Raw genomic sequence first — 26,277 nt, 5'->3', positions numbered from 1 at the left:
TTCCTTCTCTCCAAATTAAGAACTTCTCATTGCTTTGTAGGTTTAAAAACATCCAACTGAAAACTCCCTTTTATGGATGAAAAAAAAAAAGTACAGAGAGTGGGAATCTCTGCCCTATTTACGGTGATAAATGCCAGAGCCAAATTTATCCCCAAGAGTCTCGCTCCAGGGTCCCAACCCTCACCCACTCCACTCTTCTACTGTACATTGAAAACCAGAGTACATCTCTATTCCTGCTGCCCCAGGGACTCTCTCTACCCTACGACACCATTCTCATTGCACACAGAGCTTTAAGCATAGATGCTAGAAATAAACTGAACATTCTCCAATAGGGAGGCAAACTCTGGTCCAGTCATTGATGAAAATGACGTTCAAGAAGAGTTATAAATGAGAAAGGGGCAATAACTGCCTTATAAAAGGGAGAAAAATAGGCCAGGTGCCATGGCTCACACCTGTAATCCCAGAACTTTGGGAGGCTGAGGCGGGTGAATCGCCTGAGGTCAGGAGTTCGAGACCAGCCTGGCCAACATAGTGAAACCCCGTCTCTACTAAAAATACAAAAATTAGCCAGGCGTGGTGGTGGGTGCCTGTGATCCCAGCTACTCGGGAGGCTGAGGCAGGAGAACCACTTGAACCTGGGAGGCAGAGGTTGCAGTGAGCTGAGATCGCGCCACTGCACTCCAGCTTGGGCAACAGAGTGAGACTCCATCCCATAAAAAAGGAGAAAAATAAAAACAGCATACCAAAATTACACAGACAGTATGGCTTCAACTATAAATGACAGGAGAAGATTATACTATTTTTATTAAGTAAAAAGTTAATCAGGTTAGCTCTGGGTGGCTGACTTTGAGGGAGATGTCATGCTATACACTTTTCAGTACTTCCCAATTTTTCCACAATAAGCACATTACTTTCATAATGAGGAAAACATTTTAATACGAAATGGGCAGCAGGGAAGCAGCATCTGTCTTCTCCACCCCAAAACGCCCCTTTGGAACTATGATGGGTGGTCCTGACCCACCACTTGTGCCTCCCCAGCTCCACCCAACCCTGTCACCTGCTTCCTGCCTCCATACTTCCTCTCCCAAGCCTACTTATATATTCTTACTTATCCAAGCCCAAGCTAGTGCAAGCCCCACCTTCTTTACATTCTTCAAGAAGCTTGTCTTGACCATTCCCAGCCAACTATTAGGTTAAACCATATGACATTGCCATTCTTGTATTCCAGAAATTGTCTACTATCAGTGATTTCATATGACTCAATCTAGTCCTTGGCTCACCAGGTCTTCTTATGAAACTTCAGCCTGTTCTCCGGTCTGGGACACATAACTACAAATGGGGAATTTTCTGTCTTGGACTCTCTCTTGTCTCATGTGAGATCCTGCTTTAAGTCACTCTTCTTTGTACATTGGCTTACTTTATATTCATTCTGGTTGTGAACATTATTGAAAATAAAGTCACCGCCTCACTGACCATAGACCTTCCTTACCCATAAGCACCTGTTTGGGTTCTGCGCTTGGCCCTGGAGATAAAGACATGAGACCCTGCCCCAAAGTTTACAGACAGAGAACAGGCCTTGGATAGGCATGAACCCAACCAGGGAATGCTAACGCCTTGCAGGCACCCATCTCTTTCATGTGCTAAATATCTGCACGTCTGTTCTCTTGCAGGGCAAGAGCTGGACAGACCTGGCTTTAAATCTCAGTCTGTCTCTCATAAGCAGGTGGACTTGGCCATGCCACTCAACCTCTCCAAGCCTCGATGTCCTCATCTATAAAATAGAAGTAGTCATAGCCCCTACTGCAGATCCTACGTGAGGACTAGCTGGGACTATATGTGAACATTTACCACCATGCTATACACGGTCAGCACCCAAGAAACACTCCCCTGTGAACCAGGCAGAGCAGAAACTATTATTCCCCTTTTTTTCTAATGAAGAAACTGAACTCCAGAAAGTCTAAGTGACTTTTCTGAGACCAAGGTGGAGCTGATACTAAAACCTTGGTCTCCTAAGCCCAGCATGCGCTGTGTTCTGGGCTAATAACTGCTGATTCTAAAAGCACACGAACATTTAAGGTTCACTGGTGCAACTCCTAAGGAAATTTCCAAACACATTTGCTACCTCATCACTACCTGGAATAACTTTGGAAGGGCCCACAAAGAATTCAGCACTGCCATTTCCCCGTAATGGTGACTGACTGGCCATATGCTCATCTAGTTTCCCATCTGCTCCACCCACGGCAAGAGGGAGAGCATGCCTACCTGCCGGCAGAGGGGCTCGGCTCCTGTCTAATGGCCCTGTGGAATGACACTCTCACATCAGCTCAGGAAATTCTTCCCCATACATCTTGGAAATGGTTCCCTCTCAACAGACTTCCCACAAATAAGGCTTTTGCTGATTACTTCTGACTTAATGCTTAAACGTTTTCAAACGGAAGAGAGTTGTCTGGTTTTACTTCTTGCACATAAAATAATGCACTTATCATTAGTCATCTCCTTCCTGCTCACACTTGAAAATGTATGCACATTTTTCTCATTTGCTATCATCTGAAACCTGAGACCTTTCAAGGTATGGGGAACGCAATGTATCTTGAAGTCAGGAACCTCAGACAAATTGTGGCTTTTTATAGCCTCCAACGATAATAGGATGACAGTTCGGTTCTTCACTTTTTGAAAATATGATGAAATTTCTGGCTTTTGCTCCAGAAAAAAAATACACATATACACAAAATCACAGATACCCTTCAAGACTTCATGCATTCCAGATAGAAAAACAACTCCATAACAAACCTGCTCATGGACCCCCGACCCTGAAATTAAAGTTGGAAAAAAAAAAAGGTTTCGAATACTGTGCCAGGGACTAAGAATAAAGACTGTGACACATTCATTAGAGGAGAGGGAAAAAAATCACACAAAAAAACAAGCTCAAATTTCTTTTCCTTTTTTTTTGTTTTTTGGAGACTGAGTCTCCCTCTGTTGCCTAGGCTGGAGCGCAATGGTGTGATCTCAGCTCACTGCAACCTCTGACTCCTGGGTTCAAGCGATTCTCCTGCCTTAGCCCCCTGAGTAGCTGGGATTACAGGGACGTGCCACCATGCCTGGCTAATTTTTATATTTTTAGTAGAGATGGGGTTTTACCAAGTTGGCCAGGCTGGTCTTGAACTTCTGACTTCATGTGATCCACCGCCTAGGCATCCCAAAGTGCTGGGATTACAGGTGTGAGCCACCGTGCCTGGCCTCAAATTTCTTGACATTCAAGGCCATAAACCTCCGGCTTTGGGTTTCCATCTAGCTCCCACCTTCCTCTCTCCTAATACACTCCATGCACCCATCCCTCCTGCCTACCTGAATTCCTCAAGGCTCCCCCAACAGAGCCTTGTGCCTTTGTTTTCTTCACCAGGGACCTCCTTCCCCTCATTTTCATATTTCAAATCCTACTCACGCTTTAAACCTCAGGTCAAGTGCCACCTCCTTGTCAGTTTTTAAAAGTTCTTCCCATCAGGAAATAACCTCTCCCCACACTTGCCTCTCTTGGCAATTTGTCTTTATGCTTGCAGTACTTAGCACATTCCACCTTACAGATATTGATGCGTGGGTCTTGCCACCCCTACTGGCTGGCGATCTAATTCACTTCTGCAGTCTTCCCCTGACACACAGTAAGTGCTCAATAAACACTCGAAATAAATAAATATCTGTTTCTCTAATCCACACATGGTGCAAATGAAATTCAAATAAGTATGCAAATATTCATTTCTCTGTGACCCAGACTTTTTTATTTATGTAAAATCTTCAAAGGTGCTTGGGGTCAATGTGTGCTGGTCTGCAGGGTCAGGGTTCCTGATTGAACTCTCATGTATTAGTCTGTTTTCACACTGCTATAAAGAACTACTTGAGACTGGGTAATTTATGACGAAGAGGTTTAACTGACTTAGAGTTCTGCAGGCTTAACAGCAAGCATGACTGGGAGGCCTCAGGAAACTTACAATCATGGCGGAAGGCAAAGGGGAAGCAAGGACCTTCTTCACAAGGTGGCAGGAAAGAGAGAGAGAGAAGGGGGAGCTGCCACACAGTTTTAAACCATCACATCTCATGAGAATTCACTCGTTATCACAAGAACAGCATGGGGGAAACTGCCCCCATGATCCAATCCCCTCCCACCAGGTCTTGTGGGGATTACAATCCGAGATGAGATTTGGGTAGGGACACAGAGCCAAACCATATCACCTCAGGAATCAATTGAGCCCAGAATTTCAACCGAAGGTCAGCAGTGCACATATGAACGGGCCATTCAGCAGGATAGCAGATGATTCTTCAGGAAGAATCTATTCTCCAGTCAGAAAGATCATGTTCTGTGCTTACGACAGCATGCTTAGTTTAGATAGTTAAGAACTCCTCTTCATTATTTTTGAGGGGACTTCAATAAGAGGTGCCACCAATTTAAGGGGCAGGGTTCTGGGTCTGGAGAATTTCTGATTAATATTTCTCTAATCTTCTCCAGGATTGGACAAAGCTACATTCCTTGGTTGTACAACAAGGCCCAGCCACAAAACAGAGTCCACTGGGAGATTCCTTGTTTTCTGTTCTCTGAGAATGTTTCAACTTTATTCTAGATTCTACATAGAATCTACCGGATTTGGGGATTCATCTATTGGCACCAAACATGGCACAGGGCCCAAGAGATGTGCTTGGAGACAAGGTAAGAAGTAAAGCCTGAGTGCCCAATAAAACCTTTAGTGGACAAACACTTCCGAATTAGGACCACAGCTGCTTGGCAGGCTGACTCCTCTCTTTACAGCAAACCTGGTTGTTAGGGTGATAGGAAGTAATGAAATGGGGAGAGGATTGTGAAATGTTACGTGGAAAAAGGGGCTTCTGGGCCATATATAAGTCATGTTCCAAATATATACCTCTGAATAAGAGGAAAGCAGTCCATAACCCAGCTCCCAGGCATTGCGTGGCATCGTGATATCAATAAAACCCCCTCCGATTTCTCCAAGCCTGTCTCTGTCTTCATTTATATTACACTGGGGTCCTGAATGGCTATGATTCTTGAGAAAGGAGTCCAGTTCCCTAAAATATCTATGTTCAGGAGAAGGAGCCCAATACTAATAAAATGGGTCCCCTCGAGCCCAAAATTAATCAATTGATGGAACAAGCACCTTGCTTTAAAAATAATTGAGACTGCAATTTATTTACTTCTGCCTCTGACAGAAGTTTTAAAAAGAAAGACTTAGGCTGCCCTAATACCTTGAGTGAAAGGGGAAATTTTCCGTTGATTATTCTTATTTTTTTCCCATACCTTCAAAGTTAAGCTTTGAATGTGAAATGGAAACTGGAGACCAATACAGCCTCATGGCCAGGCAAACATTGGTGTAGGAGTCAGGCCCAGGACCCAGTTTCCAGTCTATCTCTCACTAGCTTTGGGACTTGGGGCAAGTTTCTTACCTCCCTCCAGCATAGTTTCCCCATGTATGATTCAGTGGGGCAGAACCATTATGTCCACAACTCAAACAGCTTGCCTCAACAGCTGGTGACTTATTTGTCACCATCAGCATGATTTTAAAGGAAAGCCTGATTGACCACTTGGTGACCCTAAGAACTAGCTGTTGTCTAATACTCTCAGATTCCATGGGCCTTTCTCACACGTGTCATTTCATATCATGACCATGACAATCCAGCCAAGGAGGTACCTGGATTTCCATTTTACAGACATGATTAGGCCAAAGTGACTTTACCACCAAGCCCAGGGTGCAATGATCAGAGATTAAGAACATTATCCCAGGCCTGGCTGATACCAAGTCTATTGTCTTGCCAGGACACAGGCCGCTCCTCTGTCAGGGATGCTTCAGCGGGAGATTTTTTTTTTTTTTTTTTTTTTTTTTTTTTTTTGAGAGGAGTCTTGCTCTGTCGCCCAGGCTGGAGTGCAGTGGCTCCATCTTGGCTCATTGCAACCTCCGCCTCCCGGGTTCAAGCGATTTTCTTGCCTCAGCCTCCCGAGTAGCTGGGATTACAGGTGCCCACCACCAGGCCCAGCTAATTTTTGTATTTTTAGTAAAGATGGGGTTTCACCATGTTGGCCAGGCTGGTCTCGAACTGCTGACCTCGTGATCCACCCGCTTCGGCCTCCCAAGGTTCTGGGATTACAGGCGTGAGCCACCGCGCCCAGCCTCAGAGGGAGGTTCTTGAACCAGGGAACTGACCAGCATGATGAGTTCTAAGGTCTGGGCTTTTAGCAATAAATGAGGAGGCTGGATAAAAACAGGAGTTCTAAAAACTTCTCGTAGCAAAAAAGATCCCCTCTCTTCAAAGGAAATCTAATGTAGAATGCCAACATATGAAATAGATCATTGTAGCATCCCTCTGGTTGAAAAAGAGACGGCATCCACCCAAATGTCCATCAACTGACAAATGAATACTAAATGTGGTCTATCCATCTCTTGGAATATTATTCAGCTGTAAAAAGGAATGAAGTACTGACACAAGCCACAAGGGTGAACTTCGAAAATATTATACTAAGTGAAAGAAGCCAATCACAAAAGACTGCATAGGGTATGATTCTATTCAGATGAAATATCCAGAATAGCTAAATCTGCAGAGACAGAAAGCAGACTGTTGGTTGCCGGGAAGTGGGGGGAGGGGGAATGGAGAGTGATTGCTTGATGGTCTCCTTTTGGAGTGGCAAAACGCTGTGGAGCTAGTGGTGACGGTTGCACAACTTTGTGAATGTACTAAATGCCACTGAATTGTGTGCTTTTAAATGGTTCATTGTATCACATGTGAATTTTACCTCCATTTATATAACGTTTCCAGAATCCTACCCCATAAGCTTCCTGCTTCGCATGTCCCTACAGAGCCTCCACGGAACCTTGGTAAGAAAATCAATTGAGTCACTAGATATTACGAAATGCTACCTTAGCCAAAATAGTTCACATATGACAGATGTTTTCCTCCTTCAGGAGCCAAAGGTAATTTCTCCTAACACATGAAATAAATATCAGCCAGTGACATCTTGCTACCTGGAAACAGAACCTTCCATTGGTAACCAGCTCCAATGTCCATTCTAGTCCACGGTCATCAAGCAGCTTCATTTTTAGGATACATCATTGATTTTAAACTAAAAAATCTACTTTAAGTATACCAGGAAAGAGAATAATAACTAAGCATTGTTTTTTCTTTCATGTCCAGTAGATACTTTCTTTTTTATTTTCTTTTTTGAGACAGAGTCTCGCTCTGTTGCCAGGCTGGAGTGCAGTGGTGTGATCTTGGCTCACTGCAACCTCTGCCTCCCGGGTTCAAGCGATTCTTCTGCCTCAGCCTCCCGAGTAGCTGGGACTACAGGCACGCACCACCATGCCTGGCTAATTTTTTTTTGTATTTTTAGTAGAGACAGGGTTTCACCATATTCGCCAGGCTGGTCTCAAACTCCTGACCTTGTGATCTGCTGTTGAGTGGTAAACTCAGCATTATCAAGCACTTACCATACATTAAAAGTTTTTCTCACTTATTTTTATTTTTATTTATTTTTTGAGACACAGTCTCACTCTGTCACCCAGGCTGGAGGGTAGTGGCACGATCTCGGCTCACTGCAACCTCCACCTCCCAGGTTCAAGCAATTCTCCTGCCTCAGCCTCTCAAGTAGCTGGGATTATAGGCATGCATCACCACGCCCAGCTAATTTTTGTATTTTTAGTAGAGATGGGGTTTCACCATGTTGGCCAGGCTGGTCTTGAACTCCTGACCTCAAGTAATCCGCCCACCTTGGCCTCCCAAAGTGCTGGGATTACAGGTGTGAGCCACCGTTCCCGGCCTCTCATTGTTTATTTGAACATCATTATCCCCATTTTATAGAAAAGATTATGAGGCTCAAAACAGCTATGCAACATCTCCAAGGACTCACCACCAGTTGGTGACAGAGTCAGGATTGGAATCTCAGGTTTTTCAGCTCCAGAGAAGGCACCCTCGAATATGCCAAGGTGGGTGTCAGCAGAGTCAAGTTCTTCCCCCGGTAGACTGCCTGAGGACTGCTTTCAGTCCCACCAAGAAACTGACCCTAGGCTACAAGACCCAGAGTTCAGGGAGATGCGTGATGCATGCACACGGGTCTGGGGCTCCTTCTGAGGACTCCTCTGCACCTGTCCAGGGCAGTTTGGGGAGATGAGGAGTTTGGGGGATCTACTTTTTATCTTTAGTCTGTGTGAGGAAGTGAAGACCCGCCTCAGCAGTCTTGCTGACAAACTGTTCTCAAGAAATAACTAATGATGGACAGAAACTTCAGATCCTCTTTTGCTAAAGAGTTGAAGGGAAAGGCTGGGATTCCATTTGTTTTTTTCAAAAAATAGGTCAGATTCTGTGCAAACGCTGGAAACCCTGGCTTCTAAAGGTAACTTCTAGCCTGGAAGTCTACATAACATCATTTTATGCAGTTGGAGTGACATAGTCTCAGATTTGGACACAGGATTCAGCACTACAACACTGTGCAGCATAAATCAGGTAATTTTTCAACTTATTCTGAAACATTTCTACACAAAGGAGTTGAGAATAATTTCAGCCTTTTCCTCTGCATGGTAAGTTTATCAAAATGATCATAATCCCTTACATATAAACACACTTTATGGATTACAAAGTACTTTCATGGATAATCCTTGCTGAGTTAAAAACAAAAGGTGAAATTAAGAAAAAATATCAGTAAATGGCATTAGCTATTATCATATATCTTTACATTGTAGGTAAGAAGAGGATGAGATGAAAGGGTTTTATATTAGAATAAAAGTCAAGTTCCAACTTCTAACTGTTCCTGGTTATCAATAAAAAAGTCAATGCTTTTTAAATTAAAAATGAGGTGCTGCTATTTATGACTTGATAAGTTGTAAAATGCCTTTCCTATCCTTCCCAATGGTCCTATGCCCCATTATTAAATTTTAGGCCTGCAGCTCATATGGATCACATAGAATGCAGCTCCTATGGATTAACTGGCATAGGTAAAGAAAAGCAACTAGAACAAGAAAAATAAAACTAAATGTGTTTCAATGTCATTTAATGAAAATACAGTAGAACGCTTCTACCCCTTCATGTTTAGGTGGCACAGCTTAAAAAGACTCAGGCCATACAAGGGCTCTTGAACTTCTTGCTCCCAATAAAGGAATAAGAATGCTGATGTGTCTCAAAAAGTGGGCGAATGATATGAACAGACACTTCTCAAAAGAAGACATTTACGCATCCAACAAAGATATGAAAAAAAGCTCATCATCACTGGTCATTAGAGAAATGCAAATCAAAACCACAATGAGATACCATCTCACGCCAGTTAGAATGGCGATCATTAAAAAGTCAGGAAACAACAGATGCTGGAGAGAATGTGGAGAAATAGGAACACTTTTACACTGTTGGTGGGAGTGTAAATTAGTTCAACTATTGTGGAAGACAGTGTGGCAATTCCTCAAGGATCTAGAACCAGAAATACCATTTGGCCCAGCAATCCCATTACTGGGTATATACCCAAAGGATTGTAAATGTTTCTACTATAAAGACACATGCACACGTATGTTTATTGCAGCACTAGTCACAATAGCAAAGACTTGGAACCAAACCAAATGCCCATCAATGATAGACTGGATAAAGAAAATGTGGCATATATACACCATGGAATACTATGCAGCCATAAAAAAGGATGAGTTCATGTCCTTTGCAGGGACCTGAATGAAGCTGGAAACCGTCATTCTTAGCAAACTAACACAAAAACAGAAAACCAAACACTGCACGTTCCTACTCATAAGTGGGAGTTGAACAACGAGAACACATGAGCACAGGGAGGGGAACATCACACACTGGGGCCTGTCGGTGGGTGGGGACTAGGGGAGGGATAGCATTAGGAGAAATACCTAATGTAGATGACAGATTGATGGGTGCAGCAAATCACCATGGCACGTGTATACCTATGTAACAAACCTATATGTTCTGCACATGTATCCCAGAACTTAAAGCATAAAAAAGAAAAAAGAAAAAAAAAAAAAAAGAATGCTGATGTGTCAAAGTCATCCTAAGAAAACTGTACTGCCATGCCATACTGGCATACATTGCTACCCAAATCTCCTTACAGTACCATATGATTTCTCAGAACCTAATATCTGCTGCTGAGACCAATAACTATTAGAGAATAGATTTTTGAGGAATGAGTTTTATTGCAGTAATTCTGACCAAATAGCAATTAATCCATTGCTTTTCCCTTGGGATGGCTAAAGAAGGCAGCTGCAGACACATACGTACTGGTGAACACATTATTTGGCTGCCATCGGGTCTGAGCTGCTCAGAGGACAGCTTTGAAGCACTGATCAGTGGAAGAAGCCACACCTGGTGGGATTGGCTCATGCAAACTACAGGTAAACATTCTCAGCCGAGTCTTGCCAACAATGGCAATCTGTGCCTCACACAGTCAAGAACACTCTTGACAAGAACTCAGCCGGGCCGGCGCCATCCAGCCTGACTCAGACTATGACCAATACTTCTTCAGGGTAATATTTCCTGCAGGGCAGTGGCACTCAGCCTTGGCTGCACAGCAGAATCACCTAGGGAACCTAGAAACTTTCTGTGGCCAGGCCTTCCACCCAGGCCAATTAAAATCAGCACCTCTAGAAGTGGAAACTCTAGTATTGGTTTTCTGAAAGCTGCCCAGAGGGTTCTAACGTGCAGCCAAGCGTAAGAAGCACTACCATAGGGTGATATTTGGGCTTGAGCCCAGGTGGTGAGAAGCCTTGGTAGAGGAACCTGCAAACCACCACTTGCTTGGGGAAGTCTGCATTCCTCCCAGTCTTGAACAATTACTGACAAGTGCTTTATTTGTCTGCGCTCATTAGGGTCAATCTGATTCGTCTAGGGATATGAGAAGTGCTATTTGAGATGCCTTTGATTTTTCTTCCTGAAACATTGACACAATGGTATGTACTCAACACCTACTTTGTGAGAGCCTGGAATTTGGTAAAAACAAAACAACATACTCAAGTGAAATATCACTCATTTCTGGGGTGATTTCATGGAGGGAGGGCGGAGCACATATATCCACCAACAACGCAATGTAATGTACCACTGAGTGGGTGGGGACGAAGCAGAATTACAAGTGTTGTAAATATCACAGAACTGTCATTAAATTGGCCCTGCCAATTTTGAAACTAAAAGTTTATACTGCAAGAGTGTAAACATGAAGAAAATAAAAAGGAAGCAACTCTTACCATGTCCTAGTTACCTATGGCCCTCTTCTCCTGCATTTTATTGTACTTTTCCTGTGCTTGAGGATTTCAAAGAGAAGCACTATGTGTGCAATGGCGGGCAAGTGGGAGGCCTGGCCTTGAGGGAGACAGCTTCTTAGAAGAGATATTCCGTATGAAATTCTGGGTTGAAAATTCTTTTCTTTAAGAATGTTGAATATGGACACAGGAAGGGGAACATCACACACTGGGGCCTGTTGTGGGGTCAGGGGAGGGGGGAGGGATAGCATTAGGAGATATACCTAATGTTAAATGACGAGTTAATGGGTGCAGCACACCAACATGGCACATGTATACATATGTAACAAACCTGCACGTTGTGCACTTGTACCCTAAAACTTAAAGTATAATAATAATAAAAAAAAGGAAGAGACATTCCAGATTTGGATAACTCTCAGAAATTCATCAACGGAAACCTATTTGTCAGATTACTCCGGATTTGAGTCACTGATTGCTTGGGGGCTGATATTTATAAAACAAAGATATTTTATTAGAATTGTTTAAGATGTAAATCTCACTCACAATGGTAACAGGTTCCAAGAATTTACCTGCTTAGGATACGAAGCCGAGTTAGGAGGCAGAGTTGATAGAAATGAATGACATAAAAAAGTACTTACTGGTTCTCTCTTTTCTTCTTAAGTGGGTCCATGAGGCGCAGAGTGTCTCTGATCACAGCCACTTTCACTTCTTCATCAACGAGGCTGGGGACATTTTCAAACACCCCTGGAGAAAGCTTGAACGGGTAAGGATTCTGTGTCACAGTGGAGACAGTGATTCCGTGCCAAGTGGCTATCCAGCTAGCTCCAGGGGTTATACTAGTAAATTTTGCTTATGCTAATCTATAGAAGAAAATTTTTAAAGACTTCCTTTATACTACCTTAAGAATGTTGATTTCTTTTTATAAATTAACCAAATACATGAAGAGGAAAAATAGCACTATGTATTTCTAATTATCAAAATGATACATGCTCACTGCAGAAAATTAAGAAATATAGAAAGGGGTTAAGAAAACTAAAATAATCCATATAATCCTCTCTAAACCCAATATTGATATCTGCTGTATTTCCTTCCAGTTTTTTAAAATGCATTTTTTGGGGGAGGGGGAGAAAAATATAACCACTGCTAAATGTATTATTTATCTTAGTGATTCAAGTATGTCAACATGACTAAATCATATTCATAGAATTTCAATTAGTTCATCTCCTGAGGCTAATTAGTTCATGTCAAAACTGATGGGAAGGCTCAGCTGCTTCTAAGTTTCCAAACCTTCAACACTGGAAAAACGGCATGCTGGGAAGTGACCACAGGTCAGATAGGCCTTGTATTCATAGTCTATGTTGAGAACTCAACAAAACTGAAATTATTTGACTTGAACAGAATTTGGCTATGAAAATCTGAGAATGTCCAATCTTGTTTTGTTAAGTGAGCAACATGAGGGTAGGAATATTCAGCTGTATGGCAACATAGTCAATGAGATGCTCAAAAATACTTACTTCATGCTCATGTTCGATTCTCATACTGGGATTTGCATTTACTTCAAGTAGTACAGGCTTCAGATTTTTCATTAGAAGAATGTCAAAGCCTAAAATCTGGGCAGGATAAACACAATTCAGAATTACTGTCTCCATTGAGTATGGTATTAGGGTCATTAAGCTGAAAATAAATTCAAACTCAGTCCCCAACCTTGGCCTTGACCCTGGCTTCTCTTGTCCACAGCCCCTCTTCCTCTGGGGGTACTTGTCAGACCAAATGGACAGCAGAAAATTTTATAGGAACCTTGATAATGGGATGAGTTCCCACAGTGCGTTTCAGCACTGTCTTTGTCGTCTGAAGGGCTGTTAAGTTGATGACCTCTTTCTTCTTTAACAGGTTTTTTATTATGTTGAGGATGAGTAGTAGTCCATCGATTTCTCCCTCTGCCTTTTCTTCTGCTCTCCTTTACTAAGTGGCTTCTTAGCTAGCTCTCTGAGAACCTAAGGCTGCTTTTGCAAACCTGAGGTATACATCAGTGTCATATAAGGACCCCGTTCAAAACCACCACATCAGCTGGGCTTGGTGGCTCATTCCTGTAATCCCAGCACTTTGGGAGGCCGAGGCAGGCAGATCACCTGAGGTCAGGAGTTTGAGACCAGCCTGGCCAACATGGCAAAACATCGTTTCTACTAAAAATACAAAAATTAGCTGGGTGTCGTGGCGCGAACCTGTAATCCCAGCTACATGGAAGGCTGAAGCAGGATAATTGCTTGAACCCAGGAGGTGGAGGTTGCAGTGAGCCAAGATGGTGCCACTGCACTCCAGCCTAGGTGACAGAATGAGACTCTGTCTCAAAAAACAAACAAACAAACAAAAAACCCCACCACATCCCTACAGAGTCAGAAGTGCTTAGAGCGGAAACCAGGTGAATGTATTTTGAATAAAGCAAATTCCCCAGGTGATTCAGATACACCCTCTTAGTTAAGAAGACAGGAATATTGATTAGGCACCTACTAGGCACCCATTGCTATACAATGCACTGATTATTCATAGTCTCACTGAATCCTCATGACAGCGTATTTGAAGAAAGGATTATGTGCTCCACTTTACAGAAGCAGAAACTGAAACTCAGGAAGGCCAATGGATTTCCCAGAGACCGCATAGCTAGTTAATCAATGACAGAGCTGGCTTTCACACCCAAGCAGGACTGACTACACAATTTGTGTGGCCTAGTGCAACATGAAAATGCAGGGCCCTTTGTTCAAAAAGGATGAACAGTTTCACATAGTTAAACCAAGCTCAGAGCCCTTCTAAGCGTAGGGCCCTGTGTGACCCCCCCTGCACAGGTGGAGTTCTCCAACACCGTTTGCTTCACGCCTGCTCTTAAATCCAGCACTCTGCCTTGGGTGAAGCTTTGTCTTCCAGTCACTCAGGTTTCTTTCTATTCCTTACAGCTCCTACAATTGGGGCCAGCCACTCATGAGCATCTCGTTCTCTCTGCCTAGAACAACTCTTCATCTGGATAACTTTTGCTCATCCTTGAGATCGCTGCCCCTAATGAGATTCTGATTCAGATGACAAGGACTTTCGATTCTCCAGAGGACTCTCATTATGGCTACAGAAGTGATAATGCAGAAAATTTCTAACATAATTAATAGAACCCCAAAGTCTCAAAAAAATAATGTGGAGAATAAAGAGAAAAAAGAAAAAGATAGGGTTGTAGACTCCCCTTCTCTGTGGATTCAAGGAGGAAAGATGAGGGAAATCCATTTACTAGTCTGTATAGAATATGCATTAGTTAAATGATAATTATTAAACTGTAGCTCCATCCTTATTAATGAAATTAGAGCCTGAATGACCATTTTTGGGGGCTGATTCAAGATGAAGTTATTTTTCAATGAAGGGCAATAAGGATGAAAAGTTGGGAAAAGTCATCCTCACTCTATTTTTCTTTCCTTGGTCATCAAAAGAAAGAAATGGAAATTCAGTAGAAAATGTTACATGGATTATAGATCTGCTTAATAATACATGACAAGTGGATGTGAGTGATGAGGCCTTTTAGAGACTCTGGTGACATCATCAGTCTAACTCCAGACCTGGTCTGAGACATGTGATGTTGATGAGTCTACAGAGAGCAGCAGGCTGTGGTGATGACGTTTATCATCCTTAGTCATCAACTCTTACTTTTTGGTATATTTTGTACTTTCTCAGCCTCGTGGACTCTTCCCCGTTCAATGCCCAGTGGTTTCATGAATGTGAAGCTGGGAATGCTGGGAGCTGGAGGAGGAGTGTTAAAGCCTCATCAGCCCTGTTGGTCTACACCCACCAGAGGCATGAAATTTTCCAGAACCTAAACTTGAGTGCATGTTTTTGAATATGCTGGGTCTTGTACAGGAATGCTTTAGAGTTAGAAAGACCTGGGCTCCAATCCCAGCTCAGTCCCTTACACTAGCTACATGACTCTAGGTAAGGTGCTTAGCCACTCTGAGCCTCAATGATCTCATCTGAAAAATGAGGATAACAATAGCTATCTGTCAGGGTTGTTGATAATGGCAGTGAAAAGCAATACCTAGGCCTATGCTCATCATATAGAAGGTACTCAATATATGCTATCTCTTTCCAGTTTCCTGCCAATTCCACCAAAAAGAAATGGCATTAGTGTGCTTTGTAGTCAAGAGGGGCTCATTTCATATCTTAGTTCTGCCTTTAACTTGTGTGACTACAGGCAAGTTACTTAGCAGCTCTCAGCCCAAATTTCCTCATCTATAAAATGGAACTATGAATGTTACTTACTTGCCTTAGTTCATCCATTCAGAAAATATTTATTTTTAATTTAATTTAATTTTTGTTTTTCTGAGACGGAGTTTCTCTCTTGTTGCCCAGGCTGGAGTGCAGTGGCACCATCTCGGCTCACTGCAACCTCCGCCTCCCAGGCTCAAGTGATTCTGCTGCCTCAGCCTCCTGAGCAGCTGGGATTACAGGCACGTGCCCCCATGCCCAGCTAATTTTTGTATTTTTAGTAGAGACGGGGTTTCACCATCTTGGCCAGGCTAGTCTCCAACTCCTGACCTCAGGTGATCCGCCTGCCTTGTCCTCCCAAAGTTCTGGGATTACAGACGTGAGCCACCGTGTCCGGCTCAGAAAATATTTATTTAATGCTTTCTATGTCCCAAGAACTATTCTAGCTGCTGGAAATACAACAGTGAACTAAACAAGTCTTAGACTCCAGTAGGGGAGAAAAGATCAAATAAAGATAATGCAATATAACATTTTTTGCACAGTGCTTGATACATAGAAAGTGCTTAATGAGAGCCAGCTTTATGACATTTTTTCACAAGTTCAAGGAAATATGCATGATTTTCTTTTCAAAAGTCCAATAAAATATGTAGCATCAATGGATCTTAATAAACAGAATCACAGAACTGGGAGATATGTAGAGTTATCTTGTCATAAAATCACAGAATGTCCCAGCTGGCAGAAAATCAGGTATTTACTTGGTCCAGTGGTTTTCAAACCGGGGTTCTTTTCTGGGGTCCCAAGGGGGAGGCCAACCAGATCAGATCAAATTTTACCTTTTACCTATGTGATAAACTGGGGTTCCCAAGGAAAAAGCTTTATTTATTTATTTATTGAAAATTCACTTTGTGCAGACAAGGAATGTGCAGCTTAGAATGGGGAAAGCCTCTTTCCAAGTCCCTCTAACAGAGCAGGAATTGTAAATGGAGAGAGAGCTTTTCAACCATGTGATATTCTGCCTCCCCAAGTAATTAAATCAGCAATTATGTGTTGATCACCTTCTACTTGAGGCGCTCCCTGGGGGGTTTAAAGATATCTGTCCTTCATTCCCGACCTCTAGAAGCTTCAAATCAAGTTGGGGAGATTCCTGAGCCATTAATTATAAATTTATGCAAAGGTTCCAAACTACATCCCAACAGCAGTGGTTCGTTCCTGAGCCCCACACCTACCCTTCCATCTGCATCCACAGTATCCCCAACTGGGAGGTCCTAGAGTCCACAAATTCAGCTTATCCAAACTCACTCTGTGGTCAACTGTTTCTAAGATGGTCCCAATGATCCCTAACTCCTGGTATTCATTCCTTTTGTGTAATGCCCCCTCGCACACACTGGGGTGTGACCTCACCTAGTGACTTGTTTCTAACAGATAGAATAGGGCAGAAATGATGAAATGTCACCTCTAATATTGGGTTATAAAAAGACCATGGCTTCTATCTTGGGGTGCTTTCTCTCACTCTCTTGCTCACTCACTCGGAGGGAGGCCACCTGCCATACTGTCATGAGCTGTCCCATGGAGAGGCCCAAGTGGCAAGGAACCGATTTCTCCAGCCAACAGTTAGAGGGTACCTGAGACCTGCCAACAGCCATGGGAGTGGGCTTGGAGGAGGAGCTTTCCCCAGTTAAGTTCTGAGATGACTGCAGTCCTGGCCAACATGTGGGCTGCAGCCTTGAGAGAGACTTTGAGCCAGAAGCAGTCAGTTAAGCCTAAATTCCTGATCCACGTATACTGCGAGATAGTGGGTATTTGTTGTTTTAAGCTGTTAAGGTTTGGGGTAATTTGCTACACAGCAATAGATAACGAATACACCATATTTTTCTAAAATCTCCTTTGTTTTCTGTATTCCTTATCCACCCAATCACACAAGTCAAAACTTTCCCTTCATCCCTTACAACCAGGTGGCCACTAACACCTGCACACTCTACTGCCTAAAAAGCTTTCTAGACCTGGCCCATCCCCTCTGCTTCTACTCTCCACAAGTCTGTGCCACCTCTCACTTTTCCTCTGCTCTCCAACTTGCTCCTCTAATTCATCTGACACAAGGGGCTGCCAGAGCCATTTTTCTAAAGTGCAAATAGACTATTAACACTCCTTTGCCCAAAATCCGTGTCTACAAAATGAAGCCCAAGTCCCACAGCATGTCCTACAAATTGCTCTATGGCCTGACATCTGTCAACACTCCAGCTTTATCTCCTCCCACTTACTACTACTACACATCTTGGGCTCTCATTGTGCTGAAACATTAGTAGTTCAAGGATGCTTTACTGCTCTCTGCCTTCATACTTTTCTGCCTGAAGGCATTACTTACTTTGTCAATTATTTACTGGGCACTACTAGATACCAGGCACTGTTCTTGGCACTGAGCATAAAGCAGTGATAAAACAAAACTCCTACTCTCTTGTAGCTTATGTTTTAGACGGGAGAGATACCACAAGCAAGTCAATAATGAAAGCAAGGTAAGAACACAGAGTGTGATACAGTGGGTGGAGGAGAGCATTTGGTGATCTACCTAGGAGGGCCAGGGGGGCCTTTCTTTTTTTATTTTTTTTCACAGCAAAATAAGTTTTTTATTGAAAAAGATAAATTCAGAGAATGAGATTTGGATTCCAGTTCTAATACAAACCCTGGACAGGTATACTTGAGTGAAACACCTTACCATTGCAGTAACCCATCTCCAGACTATAAAATAAGGAAATATCCTGGTGCCTTACCTCTTTCATAGTAAGGACTGAAACAAGTAAATCAAGGGAAAGCACTTTGTGAACTGTAGGAAAAGCACCAAAAGCTCTGATTATAGTAATGTCAGTTCCTATTAGCTCTCCACTAACCTAGATCCAGCAGCTCTGCAGTTGAACCAGCTACCTTCCCACCCACCTCACATGCAGCCCTCCAGATAGATTCTGTGGTTTTCTAGTTGACCATACTTGTAAGAACCTCAGATTCCTCCTGTCCACCAGTATGAGTCTTGTCTAGTTCTACCATTTGACCCAACCATCCCATTACTGGGTATATACCCAAAGGATGATAAATCATGCTGCTATAAAGACACATGCACATGTATGTTTATTGTGGCACTATTCACAATAGCAAAGACTTGGAACCAACACAAATGTCCATCAATGATAGACTGGATTAAGAAAATGTGGCACATATATGCCATGGAATACTATGCAGCCATAAAAAAGGGAGGCCTTTCTAAAGAGGAGACACTTGTCATTCTGTTGTCTCTGGCCAGAACAGTTTCTGATGAGAACATTGTGGTTATTCTTTGTTCTTCTGAACATAGTGTATCTTTTCTTTCTGACTGCTTTTAAGATTTTCTGATCATCACTGGTTTTCCAAGTGTGATTATAATCTGGGGGGAGTGTGTCTGTGCATGTGTGTGTATTTTACTTGGAATGTCTTGAGCTTCTTAGATTGTGGGTTTATAGTTTTTTTTCAAATTTGGAAAATTTTGGCCATTATTTCTTCAAAAGTTTTTTTTTTTTTAATATTCCCTCTCTCTTCTGCCCTGGGACTTCAATTACACATATGTTAGACCACCTGATATTGGACCATAGTCCACTGAGGGTCTGTTCTTTTTTTTCCTTGTCATTTTTCTCTACTTAATTTTGGACACATTCTATTGCTACGTCTTCAAGTTCACTGATGATTTCTTCTTCAGTGTCTAATTTGCTGTTAATCACATCCAGTGATATTTTCATCTCAGAGATTATATTTTCTGTTATAGAAGTTTCATTTGGCTCTTTTCACTAGTTTCCATTTCTCTCTTCACTAAGCTCATATGTTCCTTAAAATTTGTGTATATAGTTATAATAGCTGTTTTAGTATCCTTTTCCTGCTAGTTTCATCATTTCTGATATTTTTAGATCTGTTTCTCTTAAATGATTTCCCCATTGGTAAAGGTTACCTTTTCCTATTTTGTGGAATGTTTAGAGATTTTTTATAATTGAATGCTGGACGTTGTGATATTTCAATGCTGAGTGTCTGGACTTTGTCTTTCTTTTAAAGTGCTGGGCTTTGTTTTGGCAGTCAGTTATTTGCAAATCAGCCTGATGCCTTCAAAGCCTTTTGCTTAAGGTGAATAGCATGGGTCTAGAGTAACCTTCATCCCAGGGAGAATTTAACCCTCCCTGTTAAGGCAGAACTTCTTTGGAGACTCCATTGCATGCTCCCAGCCATCATCAAAGACTCTTCACTCTGTTTGGGGCTCAAATGCCTCCGTGCCCTGTGTGAGCCCTGGAAATGGTTTAGCTTATCAGTCCCCCACTTATTCTTTGTCCAGCTTTGTGGATTAACCCTCCATATATGCATGGCCTAGGACTCAGCAGAGACCCACTGAGATCTCATTCAGCTTTCTGGAGCTCTTTTCCTGCTTAGCTCCTTCCTTTCTGTAATTCTGCCCCACAAATTCCAGCCACCTTAGCCTTCCCAAACTTCAGTCTTCAACTCCTCAACTCAATGAGGTCACTGGACGCTGTTTAGGTTTACCTCCTCTGTGTCCATATTCCAAAAATTGCCCCCAGATGAAAAGCTGAGGCAACCATAAGACTCACCTTGTTTTTTCCCCTTTTTCTCAGAGATCACAGTGCTGAGCTATCTGTGGTCCAAAGTCTGAAAATGTTTCTTTCATGTACACATTCATATATATTTCTGGTAGTCTAGTTGTTTGCAGAAGGAGGTTATTGTTACTCCCTCATCACCAGAAGCAAAAGTCTCAGGGAGGTGACATATGGACAGGGGCTAAATAAAGTGAGAGAATAAGTCATTTTTGGGTTGGGCATGGTGGCTTACACCTGTAATCCCAGCACTTTGGGAGGCCGAGGCGGGTGGATCACCTGAGGTCAGGAGTTCAAGACCAGCCTCACCAACATGGTGAATCCCTGTCTCTACTAAAAATATTTTTTAAAAATTCTCTGGGCATGGTGGTGGGTAGCTGTAATCCCAGCTACTTGGGAGGCTGGGGCAGGAGAATCGCTTGAACCCAGGAGGCGGAGGTTGCAGTGAGTGAGTGCCACTGCACTCCAGCCTGGGTCAACACGAGTGAAACTCCAACTCAAAAAAAAAAAAAGAATAAGTCATGTTTGAATAGCTGGGGAAGAGCATTCCAGGGAGAGGGAACAGCAAGAACAAAGGCCACTTCTGAAGAACAGCAAAGAGTGAGCGAAACGGAGAGTGGCAGAAGATGAGGTCAGATAGACAAGGGGCAGATGGCACTGCATCTTGTAGACCATGAGAAGGAGCCAGGATTGTAAGTGCAATGAAAAAGCCACTGGAGGGTTTCAGTGAGGAAAGTAACTGGATCCAACTTGTGTTTTAAAGCATCTCCTTGGCTACAGTGAGAAAAATAGGCTATAGGCAGTAAGGGTGGCTATGGCAGCCATTCAAGTGCGAGGTGATGGCTGCCTAGACTGGGATGGCAACAGTGGAGTTGGTTAGAAGTGGTTACATTTGGGAATATTTTAAAGGATATTTGCAAGAGTTGCTTATGGATTGGATGTATGAAGGAGGGAAACAGAAAAAAAAAGGATGTCTCAGGCTTTTGGTCTGAGTGACTGACTGAATGCCATTTGTTTACTGAAACAGTAAAGACGATAGAGAGTAGGTTTGGGAGGGAAGTCAAGAGCTTGACTTTGGACGTGTTCAGTGTTTGATGGCTATTAACTATCCAAGTAGAAAATTAAAGTGGGCACTGGGATATACCAATCTGGAGCTCAAGGAAAGGTCAGGACTGGAAATACAGCTATAGGCGCCAGTAGCATAGAGCTGGTGCTTAAGGCCATGGGGGCTACGTGGGATCATTTAGGAGTGATTGTGAATAGGGGGACACCTTTCCAAGGATGGAGGCCTGAGACTCTCCAACACTGACAGGTCCAGAAGAAGAGGCTGAGAAGCAGCAGCCAGGGAGGTAGGAGGGAAACTGGAGTGTATCCTTCTATCATATTCTGCTTGGCAAACCCTTCTTCATGCTTTACGCTCCAGCTTAAGCATCTCCTCCTCTGGGAAGCCTTCCCTGACAGGGTTAGGCAAAGTTAGCGACTCCCTTTTCTGGGCTCTCCCAGCATCCCACATGGACCCTCTCATAGCATTTCTTTCTTACAAGGGACTGGAGTTCTCATGAGTCAGCTCTCCCCATTACACCATGCGCCCCCTCAGAGCAGGGACCTTGTCTTATCCGTAACCACACACCCATACTAGCTCAGGGCTTGTCTCAGTGGGTGCCCAGGGAATGTGTTAGAGTCCAAAGGAAGAAAAAGCTGAAATATCAGAAGTTGTTTCTGGAGAAAGGGTTTATCTAGGAGGTGGGGCTTGAATAGCACCTTAGAAGGCGTTGAAGTTCAAGAAACAGCAAGAATGAGAGAGAGCATGCCAGGTCAGCCGAGACAGAAGAGAATCAAAGGGCAGCAATGGGAAAGCACAAATTATGTCCAAGACAGCAATTGGATCAGTTTTTCAAGACTGCAGGGCTCAGGGAGGGTACAGGGAAGCTAGACTGGGGTTGGGGTCAAGGGTGACAAATGCCAGGCTAAGGAAATGGTTTTCAAACTATGCTCCTTGGAACACTTGTGTTCCTGTTAGGTTTAAAATGTGAATATTTCATGGTTTCTTACAACTTTAAGGCACTTCATCATAGACAAATTTGAGAGCTGCTGTGGTTACAGATAACAAACAATGGAATAAACATAAAAACTGTCATTTATTAAGTGATTCCTATGTGTTAGGTGCTGTGCTAAATATTCTTCCTAGTTTGCTCTTATTTGTGCTTACAGTAATTCTGAGAGAGAGGTACAAATATGGTCTCTAACTGCAGATAAGGAAGCTGAGGCTAAGAATTGTTAACTTGCCAAGCAGACCAGCTAGAGGTGCCAGGGTTAGCCCAAACCCAGGCCATCTAAGAACCAAATCCAAGCCCTTGACCACTCACTGCATTGCTCCTTGGCCTTCTTCCCTTGGGGTGACTGGCTGAAGGGTAAGGAGGAGGTCAAAAAAACAAAGAATAAAGAGGAGAAACATCTTAGGATTTAGGAACAGCATCTCCTTCAGGCATCTAAGCGAAAGGATCACGGCCAAGGAGATAATTAGATACAGGGAGCTAGAAGAAGATACAGACCAAGCAATGGAACTGGGAAAGAACGTTCTTGAAAGCTGAGCTGGAAGCCTTTCCTCTGCATGTGTTATTTCTGCCATATGATTCATCTACACTGAGACAGGCCTTGCTGTATAAGTCAGAGTCACACTGGTGCCCTCAAGAAGGCTGACATGAGGATATGTTGCTGGGAGCTACCTAGGCAATGACAGGGGACAGGCTGGAATGACAGGGAAGCCATGTTCCTCAGCAGCAGATTACAGGAAACCTGCCCACAGCCTGAGCAGTGCCCACAACTGCTCTGTGCCATCACAATTTCCCAAGTAGTTATTGTGGCTATGATTGGAAAGGGGTCACCGTCACATGTTTAAGATAAATGTAATTTCTTTGGCTAGAGTTTGTGTTCTGGAATGCTGCAATCTGAGTCAAGCCCAGGCAACAAGCGAGAGGGGCTGTATGGCAAAGAAGTCATGTGTTCTATCTGCACGGAACATTACAGCTTGAAAAGCCATTCACAATCTTTATCTAATTGTAATTTGACAACAACCCTGTGAGGTAGGCAAGGAAGACGAGGCACAGAGAAGTTAAGTGACTTATACAAGAATACACAGCAAGTCAATGGCAGAACCTAACCGGGTCCCTTAATCTCTAGGTTCCAAGTCAGCTCAGGTATGTGAGACCCAAATTCAAAAGTGTTCTTACAAGTGATAAGAATAAAGTAAGAGAGGGTTCCAAGGAGAAAAGGATACCATTTTCTTTTCTTTTTTTTTTTTTTTTTTTTGAGACTGAGTCTCGCTCTGTCACCCAGGCTGGAGTGCAGTGGCGCGATCTCGGCTCACTGCAAGCTCCGCCTCCTGGGTTCACGCCATTCTCCTGCCTCAGCCTCCCAAGTAGCTGGGACTACAGGTGCCTGCCACAACACCCGGCTAATTTTTTGTAATTTTTTTTTAGTAAAGATGGGGTTTCACCATGTTAGCCAGGATGGACTCGATCTCCTGACCTCGTGATCCGCCCGCCTCGGCCTCCCAAAGTGCTGGGATTACAGGCGTGAGCCACCGCGCCCGGCCCAAGGATACCATTTTCTCCCTTAATGACTGGGAATCTGAAATGTATGGTAAGACAAATTCCAAATATCTAACACCTTATACCCTGTCAAAGTGTTGTCACCCACATTACTTCACAATAAAAGGCAGGCAGGGAAGTGAGCGTAGGTGATTTACAGAGAAAGAAGCAGAGGCTCAGAGTGGTGAAGAAACATGCCCAAGTTCGCACAGCTGGGAAGAGGAAAAGCACTTCCTTGATCCTGGCGTCTCCCCCCGTGCTCCTCCTCTCACCCAGGCCTGGAAGCATTTAGTGTGGTCAAGCAGTGGGAAACAGTCCCAAGACTGTGGTTCCATTTGCAGACATGATCTGTCCAAACCAGTGGCTCCCTCCCTGTCTGCCCCCTCCACCAGCTCCCCACAGCTTGGGCCCCACTGATGGCTGCCCCATGTGGCCTGTCCATAGCAAGACATGCAGCAAAACAACCAGCCTGGCCCTCCACCCTGCCACTCGGTCCAAGCCAGGGCTCTGTGGCTTGGCTCTGCATGCCGGGCCCACATGATAGTCCTAGAATAGCTGTCATTGTCAAACAGATCTGACCACATGGTCCCCCGGGATGACCCCTGGACGTGTCCACGTTGCAACTTATCTCCTTGACCCTAGCTTTTTGATGGCTTACGTCAGGACTTGTTTTCTCTGGCCCTACCTCTAAGTTCTGCCCTTTTCTCCTTTCTAATGTTTTAAGCCACCTACCTGATGGCTGAGCTGTGCATCCTCCCTGGGAACCAAAGGCCAGGGGTCCAGTTTCTCAGGACAGATTTCTGGATGGCAATTACCCCTTCCTGGTACTGATCATGGCCTGAATAGCCCTCCAAAAGGTGCCGCCAGCCTGCCTGGAAATCCTGCTGGCTGGCGCCTAGCCCCTGGGGTGTCCTCTCTGGGTTTGAGGCTGCACTTTGGGACCAGCCTCCTCTTCTGCTGTTGAATGAATGCCCCATCCACTAGAGACACTGCCCCACTCCCTCCGTTCTCACTTCTTGTCCCAAGAGACCTGTCACCTGCTTGCCATAGACTGGAAATAACCCAAATGTTCCTTGACAGAAGAACTGATAATAAATTGTGCATATTCACAATGGAATCTATAACAGTGCAAATGAGGCAGTACCCACGACCCCCACCAGCATGCGTGGACCTTGGAAACCTTATGTGTAGTGGAAAAGAATGTTCCAGAAGACGCCATACTTTATAATAGCATTTTTATAAAACTCAAAAACAAGCAAAACAAAACAATATATTGTTTAGGGATACATTCATGCCTAATAAAAGTATTTTCAAAAGCAAGGAAATAATCAACATAAAATTCAGGGTAATGTCTACCCCAGGGCTGGGCAGGGACATGGTTTGGGGCAGAAACACACTAGTTGGAGATCTTGGGTTGGGAGGAGGGTTTGAGATAATCATTTTGTTGTTTGGCTTCATGGCTTACAAGTATGTTCCATGTATTCTTTTTTCATATATATCAAATGCTACAAAATGACTTTAAGGATTAGATGGAGAGGGTCCCAGAGGTACCCCTTCTTCTCTCCTCCTACCCACACTGATTGATCTGGGGGCAGGAAAGTGTGTACCTATGGAGTGTCTGGATACCACGTCTCCCCACCCCGCACTGTCATAGCTGAATGGCCTGTAAGAATGTTCCAGCCTCATTCCCTTCCCTCCCACGCTCTGGCTGAGTCCACCAGACTCTGGCCCTGGCTCCATCGCTCTGCTGAAGACAATTCTCACTGAAGTCTCCAGTCAACTCCTTACGAGTGGAGAAGACAGTTTCAGTGCTGGTCTTGCCCGGCATCTCAGCAGCATTTGAAGCGCTGACCCTGTCTGCTTCCCCAGGCACCTCGTCCTTGCCATTCAGGCTCCTTCTCTCCTGATATTTATTCTATCTCAAGACACTGCTTCTTGGCCTCCTTTCCTGGCTCCCTCCCCCTCCCCTGCCTTTCCCTTAGTGAAATGGTGATTCCCACAGGTGTCTTCTCAGTCTTCTCGTCACCCTCTTTGGTCACCATTTGCTGATGAGTTCTCATCTCTGTCCCCAACCCAGGCCTCTGTCTCCTGAACTCCAAGCTCCAAATAGCCAATTGTCCCCTCAATCTCTCCACTTGGATGTCACATAGGCACTTTAAGTCCAACTCCCAACCTTCCCCCAACAGCCTGGTCCTCTTCCGGGGCCTCCATCCATGCAAGTACCCAAGCCACCTGCACATCAGCCTCAGGTCCTCCCTGCCCTCACTGCCACCATCTCTCCTCTCTCTCCAGCCTCATCCAGTCACCAAGCTGAGCCCTTCTTGCTCCTTCCCTGGCACCCAGATCTGTCTATCCCCCCTACCTGCACCACAACCTTCCCAGTCCATACCAGCATCCTCTCCAGCTTATGTGAAAGCAACTGTCTCCTAGGGACCTCCCCACTTCCAGCCTTGTCTCAGTGTGTTCTCTACCCTGCAGACACTGTTCTTTGTAACATGCAAATTGGAATGCATCTTTCCCCTGCTTAAAATTCTCCAGGGACCACCCCCCCGAACCAATACCCAGGCTCTCGACACAGCCCCTACCTTTCTCTCCCACCTCACC

At 43.9% G+C, this 26,277-nt stretch overlaps 1 protein-coding gene across 6 annotated transcripts in view; it reads right to left on the bottom strand.

Moving 5' to 3' along the window:
* Positions 1-26,277, bottom strand: part of TTLL11 (tubulin tyrosine ligase like 11) — a 278,099-nt gene that overhangs the window by 146,497 nt on the left and 105,325 nt on the right. For all 6 annotated transcript variants that reach the window (XM_054658398.2, XM_016961590.4, XM_016961591.4 and 3 more), the window contains 2 exons: positions 12,752-12,847; positions 11,876-11,991 (listed from right to left, as the gene is read on the bottom strand). In XM_054658398.2, coding sequence (XP_054514373.1) covers positions 11,876-11,991; positions 12,752-12,847 — 212 coding nt within the window. The remainder of the gene's footprint in view (positions 1-11,875; positions 11,992-12,751; positions 12,848-26,277) is intronic.

Source organism: Pan troglodytes, chromosome 11 (assembly GCF_028858775.2).
Source record: "Pan troglodytes isolate AG18354 chromosome 11, NHGRI_mPanTro3-v2.0_pri, whole genome shotgun sequence".
NCBI classification, from domain to species: domain Eukaryota; kingdom Metazoa; phylum Chordata; class Mammalia; order Primates; family Hominidae; genus Pan; species Pan troglodytes.
This window is presented reverse-complemented; position numbering and strand designations above follow the sequence as displayed.